The sequence below is a fragment of the Diadema antillarum genome, unplaced genomic scaffold (genome assembly GCF_040938485.1).
Source record: "Diadema antillarum isolate AM-2024a unplaced genomic scaffold, OU_Dant_1.0 seq00000562_RagTag, whole genome shotgun sequence".
Lineage (NCBI taxonomy): Eukaryota > Metazoa > Echinodermata > Echinoidea > Diadematoida > Diadematidae > Diadema > Diadema antillarum.
In genome coordinates this window covers 561,281-574,379 of record NW_027271501.1, presented here as the reverse complement: position 1 = coordinate 574,379, position 13,099 = coordinate 561,281, and the positions used below count along the sequence as shown (strand labels likewise).

General features: G+C 39.6%; 1 protein-coding gene across 1 annotated transcript in view; it reads left to right on the top strand.

Moving 5' to 3' along the window:
- LOC139735048 (WD repeat and SOCS box-containing protein 1-like) overlaps positions 1 to 11,377 on the top strand; it is a 29,863-nt gene extending 18,486 nt beyond the window's left edge. Inside the window, exons 3-8 of the mRNA XM_071645825.1 lie at positions 817 to 1,097; positions 1,958 to 2,187; positions 3,648 to 3,820; positions 6,352 to 6,465; positions 8,301 to 8,411; positions 10,168 to 11,377. Coding sequence (XP_071501926.1) covers positions 817 to 1,097; positions 1,958 to 2,187; positions 3,648 to 3,820; positions 6,352 to 6,465; positions 8,301 to 8,411; positions 10,168 to 10,357 — 1,099 coding nt within the window. The 3' untranslated portion in view covers positions 10,358 to 11,377. The remainder of the gene's footprint in view (positions 1 to 816; positions 1,098 to 1,957; positions 2,188 to 3,647; positions 3,821 to 6,351; positions 6,466 to 8,300; positions 8,412 to 10,167) is intronic.
- Positions 11,378 to 13,099: the final 1,722 nt, after the last annotated feature.

Genomic DNA, 13,099 nt, shown 5'->3' with positions numbered 1-13,099 from the left:
TAGTGTCTGTGTCACATGTGAACAAAATACACTTTTCATGAGCATCACTGGCTGGCTTATTCTTTGATTAAGCAAAAAAAAAAAGAAAAAAGAGGAAGAGTTTGGCTCTCATGACATTCCTTTTTTGTGTGTGAAAAAAAAAAGAGAAAAGTGAAAACTCACTATTACAAAGTTTTATATGAGCCTTGTAAGTCAATTTTATCGTATTGTGTGATTTCACTAGTACTTGCGATAATATGATAAATGCCAAGCAAAATGGAGACATGTTGCTGTAAAATCAGTGTAGTAACCATAAGTTTTAACCAGTGAAAAAGCTGTGTGACAATTTGACTGATTTATCATTGCACTTCATGTCCTTGATATGAGTGGGCAAATAAAACAACACTTCCTCTTTTTTTTTCTTTTCCATTGCAGCTTTCAAATTTTTGCTGAGCGCTGTAATTAAAGCTGACTTTGTATTTCATTGTTGTGAAACCTTGCTTGTAGCAATCCTGGTCATAGACATTTAACATTTTGTGTGAGAGATTTAGTGGTAGGCAGGTACTGTGATAGCTTCGGGAGGTTATAGTGTAATGACACTTACATGTAGTACTGTGGTGCAGTAGATGACACCCTGGACAGAAGGTTTAGGATTCAACTCTTGCCTGTGGCAATGCTGGGGTAATGGTAAGTGGTAAAGTCCTCAGGGGGAAAATGCGACGTATCACATGTACAGTGTAAGTGGCCTTGTACTGCTTTTGTTGCACCATGTTATTTACAATGTGCTGTGGATAATCTGTGTCTTTCTTTCCTTCCTTTCCTCCATGGGCAATGCAGAGCTAATACTGTCCAGTCAGATAACAATGGGCATCATGGCAACCCAGATCAACCTCCACACAACCATTCCCACAGTCAGCCCGAGATCCTCCGAAAGACGGTGACCATCAACTGTAAGGACCTGGTCTGGTCCCTGGCCTTTGGCTGGTCTGTACCGGAGAAGAAGTCGCAGCGCAGCAGCCACTCCTACCGGCTCTTCGGCTACCTCGAGCAGGACGATGACCTCGTCCTAGCCATCGGACTCAAGAGTGGACACATCAAGACGTACAATGTCAGGAAAGGTAGGATATGAAATACTGTAAGACCAGAATTTTTTTTTTCTTTTTTCGTATGAAACTTTCGCTAATTTCATGTGGAGCCATGATTTGGGAAAAGAAAATGCATGCAAAAGTTCTTGTCTACACAATGCATGGAATGCCAGTGGCATTTTGTGAAAGTTTCATGCCGTGAAAAAGGCAGCTGGCTCCATTTCGCTAAAGTTTCATGCTACAAATGTTCTGGTTTTACAGCATAGGATGATGGCTGAAGAAGAGTTACTGTAAAAATGGAAATTTTCACACATTTCGTGCAACTTGAAACTAGCGCGAAAATAAAAGCACATGAATATTTTTGCTTGCCATATGTTCCAGTAGTTGAGGTCTTGATTCCACAAAATCAGAAACAGGCGAAACTCTTCTTACCCGGCGGAGCGCGAAAAAAATTGGGTCGCGCGAAAATATCCACTTTCACAGTAACTCTTCTTCCGCCATCATGCTTAGATGCTGTAAAACCAGAAACATTTGTGGGACAGTCGGAGTGGCACCAGTGTTTAGCATTGCCTGATATAATTATTTAAGTATAAATAGGTACATCCTCACGTGAATAAGTTTAACTAGTAAGTAAAGCTTGAGACTGGATATACATCTCTTTTTTAAGAAGTGAGCTAGCAGTCTATGAAATTCTTACCATTATACTAATAGTTCAGTGAAGAAATTTTGTTAGAATCACAGTACTCATTAAAGGAAAGCTGTGAGAATATTTAAATGAGCTTAATTTGCAGGCTTTCGTACATGATTTAAACATTCATTTGTATGCGGTGCATAATTTGTGCATTTTTAATGAATGAGGAATATCTTGATACATGTGATTTGTCATTGGCCAGGCGAGAACCTGCTGTTAATGGATCACAGGGGACTGGTGCGGGACATCCAGTTCTCACCAGACGGCAGCCTGAACCTGGTCTCGGCCAGCCAGGATGGTACCCTCAAGATCTGGGACCTCAAGGACGATGGTAACATGGTGGCCACCCTCAAAGGTCATCCACACGGCGTCCAGGGGTGTGCCATATCGCCCGACGCCAGCATCCTCGCCTCTGTGGGGGAGCAGCGCTCGGTGAGTTGTTTAACACTTCCACCTTCATCTTTACAAAAAGCCGTTTAGATGTAATGCAGTAGTAATTACACGTGGTAAGGAAAGAGTTAAACATGTGTGAGAGTTACCAGTAAGTCTGTTTTGACAGACGCTGGTTTTTGTTAATACAATTCATATCCTTGCAGACTGCAGCTATTATACAACGGAGATTATGGTGTTGTGGTTGAGATATTTCAAACAGATAAATATTAGGGGTCAGTGATTCATCCTCTCAATGTGCTCATCTGTGGTGAAATAACAACAAAAAAAGAATCTATCCCCCCCCCGAAAAAAAATAGCAAAATAGTCTTATGTGAGGTTGTTTGTGAAGCTAGACTGTCTTGTAATTGATGTGTACAGCAGCTCCGTTTATACTGTTGACATATTTTATACAAGGTGTTTTGTTTGTATAAGACAGCAGCCTTCTATTGCTTGAAGGACTAAATTCCACAGAATTTTACCTGTAGATGGTGGGTTGGGAAAAAATTAGCTGGCCTCAAAGTGTGGACCATTCACTTCCTGTATGTTCTGCTGATGCCAGCGCAAAGCGCAAGAAACATTTTGTGGTTTTCCTTTCACTGCCCAAGGCCCCAGGATGTGGTCTGCCATCTTACGGTGACATGTCATTTCTTTAATAAAGTGTTACAGACACAGTGACTGCATAGGACATAGCAGGTTGAGTAGCAGGGAACAATTGTCCAACTCAAATTTGATTAGCAATTTCAGCTGATTAACAATATTTCAAATAATATCATGTACACTTCTATGGAAGAAAATTGCTCCACAAAAGTTAGTTTGTGTAGCAGTGGTTTAAAAATGCATAGCAAATTGTGATGTGATACAAGGAAAAGTATTCCCTGAGTAGGTTGAAACCGTTGCCTGTGTGTAGCAAGCATTTACTGTCACCAATGTTATCTGTGCAAGGCATTGCTGGGGGTAGATCACATGATCTGTAAAGAGCATCCTAGTTTAGGGATGCCAAATGTTACTATTTTTGCAGTATTTTATACTGTCTTTTTTCCCCCAAAATGCTACAGGTTTAAAGAAAAGTGCTGTTTTCCCTTAATTGTATTAACTGCCTATAGGAGGAAATGAAAATTTCATCAAAAATAGGCATTTTCAGCCTCTGAATGCTGCAGTGCTGTGTACAAAGTTGTTGATGTTTTGCCTGCTAGTGCAGCAGTAGGAATTCAACAACATCTATTTATTTGATTTTTCATGTGAAGTTGTGAAAAGTGTGGTATGACAGAATGATACAGTGTAAGTATCAAGTCTGATATGACAATGTGCATCATGATATCAACTTTTGAATGCCTTATTTGAATCCTGCTTCACATATGATCATCACTGCCTACTGATATAATAATACTCATATGACTCCATGTCTAGGTAGAAGAGCTGAGATCTTTTAATACTAAACTTGCCATCTTTCCTGCATGTAGGTGATCATCTGGAACCTTAAGACGCACAAAATGCTGCGTAAGCTTCAAGGCCATCACAACAACGTAACGTCATGCGAGTTCTCTGTCGATGGGGCCTGTCTGGCCACAGCGTCGTATGACACCCGAGTCATTCTGTGGGACCCATACACAGGAGAGATGCTGAGCCAATATAGGTAAGATATAGGGCGACAGACAAATTTTTTACTGCTCCGTTGTGTGATTTCGTGCAGTAAATTTCTTGCAGCATAGAATGAACTGGGCAAGTTGATTCGTAGTGTACACTTTGTAGGACATGAAATCTGTTAAAGAGATATGGGTATTACAAAAGTGAAGAGTATGCTATGGTTTTGAAGATTAACCGATTCTTTGTACAAGATGTGTATGTACGGCAGACTAACTGCTTGAAAAGTTATGATCAGCATCATATCATGGTCATCATTGTGTATGAAATGCAAATTGTCATTTGACCCCCAAATAGGCTTTAATTCTGCTGAAAGAGGACAAATCCAGTACTTGGGGCAGCAAATGTCCTGTGCTAATTGCCTGGGCTAATGGGGGGACGACTTTTACCTCGTAAATTATCAAGTAGAACTGCTCTACTGGAAATATGTGAGAAGGGAAACAAATGACATCACCATGTTTCGTAGATAAGCCAGCTTGCACGTAATGCAAGAAAAACAAAAACCTGACAAAGAATGAATACGAGGGATTCTGTAGACCATGTGAAGGAAGTGTGGTCAGGGTTAAACGAGCGGTTAGGAAAGTTTTAACCTTGATTCCGTGAGTAGTGGTAAAGTGCTTCCTTTCTGTTGTAACTATCACCGATCCCATCCGGCTCTGACTGAGATCAGTCACAGGTTTGACAGATTGCTACATAAATCACCACCAGGATCAAGAGTTGGAGTATGTTGAGGTGGAAAAAAACAGCAACTTTAGGTTGTCTTTTTCTCGAAACCCTCAACATTTTTGGAAACTTCTGGTGTAGACCAAATTACCCATCTGTAAAATTCCAAATCAAGGACTCAATGGGCCCAGAAGTCCCCCTCCCCGTAATAGCATTCTTGAGAATGCTCAAGCGTATATAATCTTAATACGCCATGCATGCCTTACCATCTCTAACCTAATGTGGGCTGAAAGGAAGTGTGGCTCCAGCATCATCAGTTGGCTTCAGGTTTTGGACCAGTTGTGTTTTGGGCAGCATTCATGCGTGAGGAAATGTTCTAGAAAGAATATTGTCCCGCTTGATAAGAGCTTGCATAATCCACAATCTTTACTTTTGCAAGTGCGAATGCAGTTCCATCCAGTTTGTGAAGTCCATCACGGACAAGACAACCGTATAACCTATAGAAAAAACTATAGGAAAAAAAATGTTGAAAATAGATAAATGGAAATGGAAAAATGATTGAATGATAGAAAGATGAAATATTGCACTTGCAAAAAATACTTTTTGTGCAATTGATAAAGAGTCTTTCTTCTACCCTGGGGTGAACAAAGAGAAAAATTAGTTGTGGTTTGATGGTAGGTACTGCTCAAGAGATGCACAGTCTATCTCTCGGACAGTCTTTCTGTGATCACTCAAAAACATTGAATAAAAGAACAAACTGGGGTCGAGTAGGGTGCATATTTTTCAAGGTCCTCCTAGTGGCAATCCGGCGATCCGTATGCAATCCGTGAACAATTTAGAAAAGTGAATGCAAAACAGGAAGCATATTACTTTAATAATCTCTGCAGAATGAAGTGCAAATTTCTTTGGCGGAAAGCCTTGTTAAGCTTTTATCAGAGACAGTGTATCAGTAATAGATATGCCTACAAGGCTGATAACAATTTTTTTTTTTTTGTGCCTATCTTATTTGCTTTCTTTGTTATATTTTTTAAGCCACCTTAGTGCCTGGAACCACATCAACCCTGACATGATTTCCCTGATAGACACATGGAGATCAAACAAAACAGCATTGAAGTTTAATCTACCATTTAATCATTATTTGAATCAGGAGTTATTGCGCAATGTTTACTTCAGGTGAAAAGTACACATTACATTTACTTGGATCTTGTCAGTGTGACAACCTGGCACATCAGGGCAACATAAGATGCTGCGTTGTTGGATGTTATCTTAATGTTTGATTGACCTCGTTCATTAATGAGGTCTGTATGAGAGGCATAGCACATGGACTTTGCTAGTGCCATATGTTTCAAGTGACACTATTATGTTCAGGAAATATTCACCAGTTTTTGTTGTCATTGCTTGTTTTTCATTAAGAACATGCACGCATGGACACAAAAGTATTTTCAACATCTGCTTGAATTTCTCAACATTTCTGATGATTTTTAAATCAGGCATATGCACTTTTGTTTCAAATGCCTTTTTGTGAAAATTTTTGGGCATCTTATCCTTTGTGTGATAAAAGTTAGGAATGCCAAAGATAATTTCTCAAAGACACCTATGTTTGTAAGAAAACAAACAAACTAATGAATGCATTGCAGTGTATTGTCCTAACTAGCCAGTAATCTGACTCTATTTACCGTCTGGTGTCCTTGCAGACTCAGTAAGTGTGGTACATTGTGTATACAAGAACCTGCTAGCAATTTAGCATGTTTGTACAAGCTCTGCTTTGCCTTAAAAGAAAGAAACAGTATCTTAGATTTGATGTTAAATGATGCTTATGTGGCATATTTGTTTTTTTTCTTGCATTCATCTTTGTTCCAGCCACATCTTCCCAGCCTTGAGTCCGATCTATGCCGGGGGATCAAACAGTCACTACATCCGAGATATCGCCTTCTCCTCCGACGGACTCCACTTTGCTACTGTGTGTGATGACAAGTGAGTACCTACGACCTTTTGGTTTTGACCAGTTGTCTGGCATCTGTCCTACTTTAAAGGGTGTTTACAGCTTTGGTCGAGGTGAGGATTTAGCTTTTAACATTTTGCAAGATATTCAGAAACCACTCTGTGAGATGTCAAAGAGCATGCAATTCTAAGGGGTATCAATAGTTTATTTTATGAAAATCGGTTTTGAAATGGCTGAGATATCCAAAAACAAGGTGAAACAAAGAGATCCTAATAAAGTTGTGACCTGTCGCCTTTTATTATTAAAACTATTTTGGATATCTCAGCCATTTGAAAACCAATTTTCATCAAATTAACGTTGAATCCTTCTTAGAATTACATGCTCTTTCATATTTCATAAGAGGTTTCTTATTATCTCACTTAAGAATGTTCAAAACATGAATCCCCACCTCAACCAGTACTGTACAGTCCCTTTAAATAGTGTGGTCCGGTTTCTGAGCAGCCAGAACAGGACTCTTCCTCAGAACAGTTTCTTTGTAGCTCAGTGGATTTTTTTTTTCTTTCGATGGCACCAGAAGGACACTCCATTTTCCACCGACACACCAAGGCTAGGAACTTTTCCTGAAAGTAATTTACAGTGTGACTCAAAGCTGTGGACTTACCATTTCCTCCCAGTAAGAATCATGAAGCTGAAGATAAGACTAACCCCACTTTGACCTTCCCTAGGGTCCCATAGATAGCTCCTTTTGGGCAACTTTTATGCCCTGTAGAAATCTTGTCTCTTATGATGTAGCTTTTTGTCAAGGCCTCGTGGCTGAGGTTTGGAGAAGAGACTATCTGCGAGGGAATGAGCGAATGCGAGACTGAGTGGCACAGCCGACACTGGGTCTCGCCGTGCTCAGTGTGGCATTTTAGTCTCATTCCTCAGCCACGAGGCCTTGTCAGAAGGTTACATCTAACATTGCCCCACACTTCAGAAGGAAACCAAAACCCAAAGAGAAATATGGATTGAGTGAAAGCAGTAGCATTAGGGGAACACATCAGTGAAAGTTTGTGGAAAATTGGATGATCGATGTGCAAAAGTTATGAATTTTTAAAGTTTTGGTGTTGGAACTGCTGGATGAGGAGACTACAAGAGGTTATGACGTATGTGTGGACAACAGTATAAAGAAAATATAAGGGAATTCCACAAAAATTCACTTTTCTAGCATAATAAAAGAGCACTTAACTGACTGCCTTCAGAAAGCAGGTGGGGGTAAAATAGCTGCCCTTAACATATGTCAGTATCAAGTTGATGGAATGTGTAATTTTCATGAAAAATGAACTTTTGTGGAATTTGTGGAAATTGGGTAAAACAGTAGTAGTGTGTGACATGCAAGCGTTGATTGCATTGCTTTGTATGTGGATGAAGAAGCAAGCCAGACGACAAGCAGTGACAAGGCTACAGAGCTATCCCACAGTGCATCTGTTGCAGGGCTCTACAGGTGCTGTTTGTTATTCCGAAGGTTCGCTATTCCGAAGGGTCGTTAATCCGAAACACGCAAATTCCCTATACCTACAGGTTCGTTAATCCGAAAATGAAATAGGGTTCGTTAATCCGAAAATTTGTGTCGTTATTCCGAAGGTTCGTTATTCCGAAGATTGGTTAATCCGAAAATGAAATTCGGAACAATGAACCTTCAGAATAACGAATCTTAGGAATAAAGAGCCTTCGGAATAACGAACCTTTGGAATAACAAGCTGTAACTGGGCTCTACAATGGTGCTTTGCATATTGGTGGTACTCAGAATTATCTAGTGTTATCTAAACTTATTGGCGTTACCTACTCTCATTGTCTTCCCTCACTTTCCTTTTCTTGCAATGTGCAGCTATGTTCGGGTGTGGTTATTGGAGGACAACTCTGACCCGGTCCTAGTGTCCCCTCTCTCGGACGCCATCAGCTGTTCCTTCTCTCCCGATGGGTCAGTTCTGGCCGCAGGGTAAGAGAGAAAAACACTTTGCTGTGTGCTTGGATAGGACCCACTCATGGTCAGTGTGGTCTGGTCCCAGTAAGAGGACATCACAACATTTACATGTGACCAGTCACCAGTTTTCGCTAGATATCAACAGATGTATCAGGAAATATTTGAGATTACTCTCAAACTAGAGCTTCCGCTCTATGTCATGTCTCTTGTTCTAATACAGCTTGTCGAGATGTTTGTACCAGTCACAAATTTATTTGCGAATCAAAGAGTGCAAGAAAAGATAAATAAAGCGCAAACACACAAAACAGAAAAAGAGAAGATATATGCTCTGCTTAAATTGTTTGCTATTGTATGTGGTAAGGAGATCTCAGTGTATCGCTGAGAATATGAACAGGTTGTTTTGCTCATTGCTTAAAAAATGAGAGGATACTGATTAAGAAGAAGATGTTGTTGTGCTATAAAGAATGAAGAGAGAAAAAAATTGGGGCCCTATGAAACAAATAATTTGCCCCAGACAATACTGACATAAACCAAACATAATAAATCTTAAAGATATTAGACAAGAATATATCCCAAATGTCTCCACGAGGGAGCTCATAACGTCTCCACAAGGGAGCTCACATTGGAAGTCTCCGCAAGGAAGCTCAAAGAAAAAGAAGCTCAAACTGTTCGTATTCTGCTATTATGGTGATCAAGACCAATATGTGAGAGCACTGCCCAAATTTTGACAGGAACAGGTCTCACAGGTCCTTGTTAGTTTGGGTAGCGGTGCTTATTGTTAGAACTAGGTTTTACAGTATGTTTGCTTCTATGGGTTTGCCGAGCAGTAAATTTCTTTTACACAGCATTATTATGTTGTGTACACCGAATATCAACTAAAACATCGTAAATTTATGACAATGTGCACTGGAGTATTTACACACCAGTGTAGATATGTTGGACTAAGCACGTTGTTTGCCTGAGATTATAGCTCTTTTTGTTGTGTAGTTTGTATATATGAGCACGTTCATGAAAAATGGGTTCTGCAAATATTGCCTTTTAACATTCATAAGTATCTCAGTCCAATTGTTCAAGGACATCATAGGCTTAAAACTGCTCATGCCTTGAAACGAGTAAATCAGCTCAGCTGGTAAAGTTCATCACAGACTTGTCTCGAGACGAATTTTTAGAAAATTCTCTTTTTTCAATGACCCAGGGCCAGTATTTATATCATTACTTGAGAAGGCAAAGCCTTATCTCTGTATTTTGCTAGGCTGTTCAATAGATTGCTTGGTATTTCACTTCAGTAATTTGTTAATCCAAAGTAAAGTTGTAAGTCAAATGTAAGTCAAATAAAAAAATTTAAAAAAAAACATTAAGTTATTTATCAGATTTTGGAATACATGTACCAATGAACTAAAAAAAACAAACTTTCAAATCACCAAAAAGCTCGTAATTTCGGTTACATTAAGTTACCTTCCTCTTTCCAGTTTCTGATGTAAGTATTTTATTGAATACTGGTGCAGATTTAGTTTTCATTGAGCTTTAACTTGGGACATCAATTTGCACCTTTTGGCAGGATCTTACACGATCGCTTGCAGGAATTATTTTGAAAAAATCGCGTGAGACAATTTTGATGTCCAATAAATTGGTGAAAGGGTATATTTTTTACTCTTCTTGATTATCAGTACAGTGAAAATCTCACTGCTTCCCGTTAAGGTCATGTATTTCCTGATCACCCATTCTCACAAGGTCTGTCCTTATTGCCCATAGTTGTCTGTTTCCTCAACAGGACCAGGAAAGGCTCGGTTCAGTTCATCGCCATCCCCCGCAGCGTCAAAAGTCTCAGGCACCTGTGCCGCCTGGCCTTCCGTCGCTCCTTCCCCGACTCCTCCAAGCTCTCCCAGATTACCCTGCCCAAGGTTTTGCGCGCCTTCATCTCCTACAGAAACCTCCCCACCGAAATCGGGAGCGAGGACTAGCAGGAGGAACTCTGAAGCCTTGGAGGAGATGACACATGGAAAGAAAAAAAAGAGAGATGGACATAGTGAAAGGAGAGATAAAACAGACATTGGACGGGTGAATGACATTAATATTCAAGGAAGAGGGAAAGGGGATGATATAGATATATATTTATATGATGAGAAAGAGTGAGTGTGAGAAAGAGAGAGAGTTAGAGAGGGAGAGAGAGAGAGATACTGTGATTTGAGAAAGAGAGTATGTGTGAAAGAAAAAAAAATATTGAGTAAGGACAAGTGCATTGTGACTGTCTGTATTTTGAGATGATTTGAATATCAAACATTGCTGTCCAGTCCTGGTGCAGACCAAGTTTGCTTTTGTCGTGTGTGGATGGTAACCATGGCAATAAGAAGATGCCCCGCCCTGTGCTGTACCGACTATGCTGTGTGTGATATTGGGCATCATCGTGTGTTCTTCGCATGGTAGGGAGCTCGGCGAGCGGGTGTGGTGGAATCCCGGCAGTGCTTTGAACGTCACAGCGGATGCCTACCCCAATGTTTTGGAGAGATGCTGGTTAGGCATCACAGTGGATGATTCTTCAGAAGAGGAATGTACAAGCCTGGCATGGGGGGAAAACCCCTAAACATTGTCACATGAGGGCGGTGTTACTCCGCAAAGGTGTGTAGATAACGTACCGGTAATTCCTACAAGTATATGTATCCAGTCTGTATTATCTTCATGTGTGGATACTAACTTACTGAAGAACATACCCGGTAACTTTCATTATATGATCAGGTATGTCTAACACTACTTCACTATGCCTTATCTTCATATCTGGTGTGCTCTTGCTTTCCATGTTATGTTGCCCAAGACTGTCAATTGAACTTTTCTGACTCATGTGGAATGCTTGTGCTTCGATAATATTGTGGTTCTCTCTGAGAGACGTGCAGTATAAACACTTTTGGCTATAGGAGATTTTTTGTAGGGTTTGTAAGGAAGCTGTTGTGTGTTACGTCTGAAGAACTGTCGAAGGTAATCGCTTTAGGTGAATGAATTTGGAGGCCCCCCCCCCCCCCCTTCTTTTTTTTTCATGCACAGGAGTATTCTATTAATGTAATCCTTATTTTAGTTTCCAGTAATTCTAATGTATTTCAGAATGCACCTTGATGTATTTTTCCCCCAGACCACAGTAAGCTACTTTCCCATAATCTGATCCTCAGAGAGAGAGAGAGAGAGCTACAAGAACTTGTGATGGTAACAGAAAGCCTTCTTTATTCACAAAAATTTGGCTTTAAACCAAAGATCTAACCTGCCCATGTTATGAAACTGGTTTTTTGTTTGTACATCATAACAAAGAGATAGTCATCCTGTCTATTCATCGCAAATCCCAACATCTTGTTTGATCCTTTTGTGGTCCCAGATTTTGTGTGCCAACCATGTCTTCTTTAAGAAGCAAGGATGAAAAAAAAAAGAATTATATAAAAAGTATGTTATGGTTTATTTGCTTTAAAGCATAAATTTAAGAACTTGATGTACTGTGAGGGCATCTTAAGTATTATCTAAAAGGATGTGTTGGAAGTTTTCAGGGATAATTTTTGTTTGTAATATGTTCTAAGAACCTGTGTGTGATCTGAAGATGTTGTGATGATGTCCATGCTTACCCAGTGTAAGACATTAAAGGTATTGTTTAGTAGTTAACCCTGATTCAGATGCATATAGAAGACTGTTTAAGATACTTCAAGTCTGTAGGAATTCAATAGAAATTCAACTTGAGCCAGTAGAGAGCTTTAGATCTGCTATGCGAGCACTACAACGACACATCCTACCAGTTTAGACAATGGAAACATGTCTTGCGCATGTCCAGAAGATAGCCTAATAGTGACGTTGTAGTGTTCACATCACAAATCTAGATAGAGCTCGCTAACAGCAGAGTATTGATTGATACATCATGTTATCTAAATCACATCGTAATTTTATCACAATACTTTAAGAAGAGTCTAATTTGTAGTGTCTTCAGAGATGTGGTTAGAGAAATCGAGTAGAATACTGGCCCAATGGCTGGATTGCTGTTTATAAAGTCCGTGGAGTAAAATACGCACCCAGTCAACTTACTTTTAGTAGACATGCGTATGGTAGTGTGTGTTTATTATTTCATGTCTGTTGGCACATGTGTGGTGTTACTTTTATGAGTTTGAGCATGTTGCAGGAAAGAAAAAGAAATAGTCTATGTGGAAAAGGTGAATAAATTCCCCAAAGCCCAATCATGTGACTTTAAGAAATCTCTGGTAATGAAGAGTTGAAAGTCACCCTAAGGATTACTGCTTCAAGTTCAAAGTTTACCATGGCCAGTCTTACAGTGCTTTATATATTATCAGGTTGAAGGTAGAATGACAATGTAGCGATATGCCGCCTGCAAAGTGTAGTATTATTCAGCAGCATGGTAATATTCAGGTGTAGCTCTTCTAAGTATTATATCTATAATTTGTTTCATATATTATCATAATAGTCTGCCTGTGGATCTCTTCACAAGGCCAAGTGTAGTTCTGAAAATGATAAGGTCACGTTATGGGTAGGTTAAATTTCAAGACTAATTCACTTCGCTTCTCCCTCCATTTGGTTGCTTTGGGTCAGACTCTCCATATTATTCTTGATCATAGACGAATACAATATCGTTTACGTCAACATACATGAAACTGTATATCGTTTTCATGTGAATTCATTATTAAGTTGGTTTCGAACAGTATTGTGATACTTTAACTGTGTAC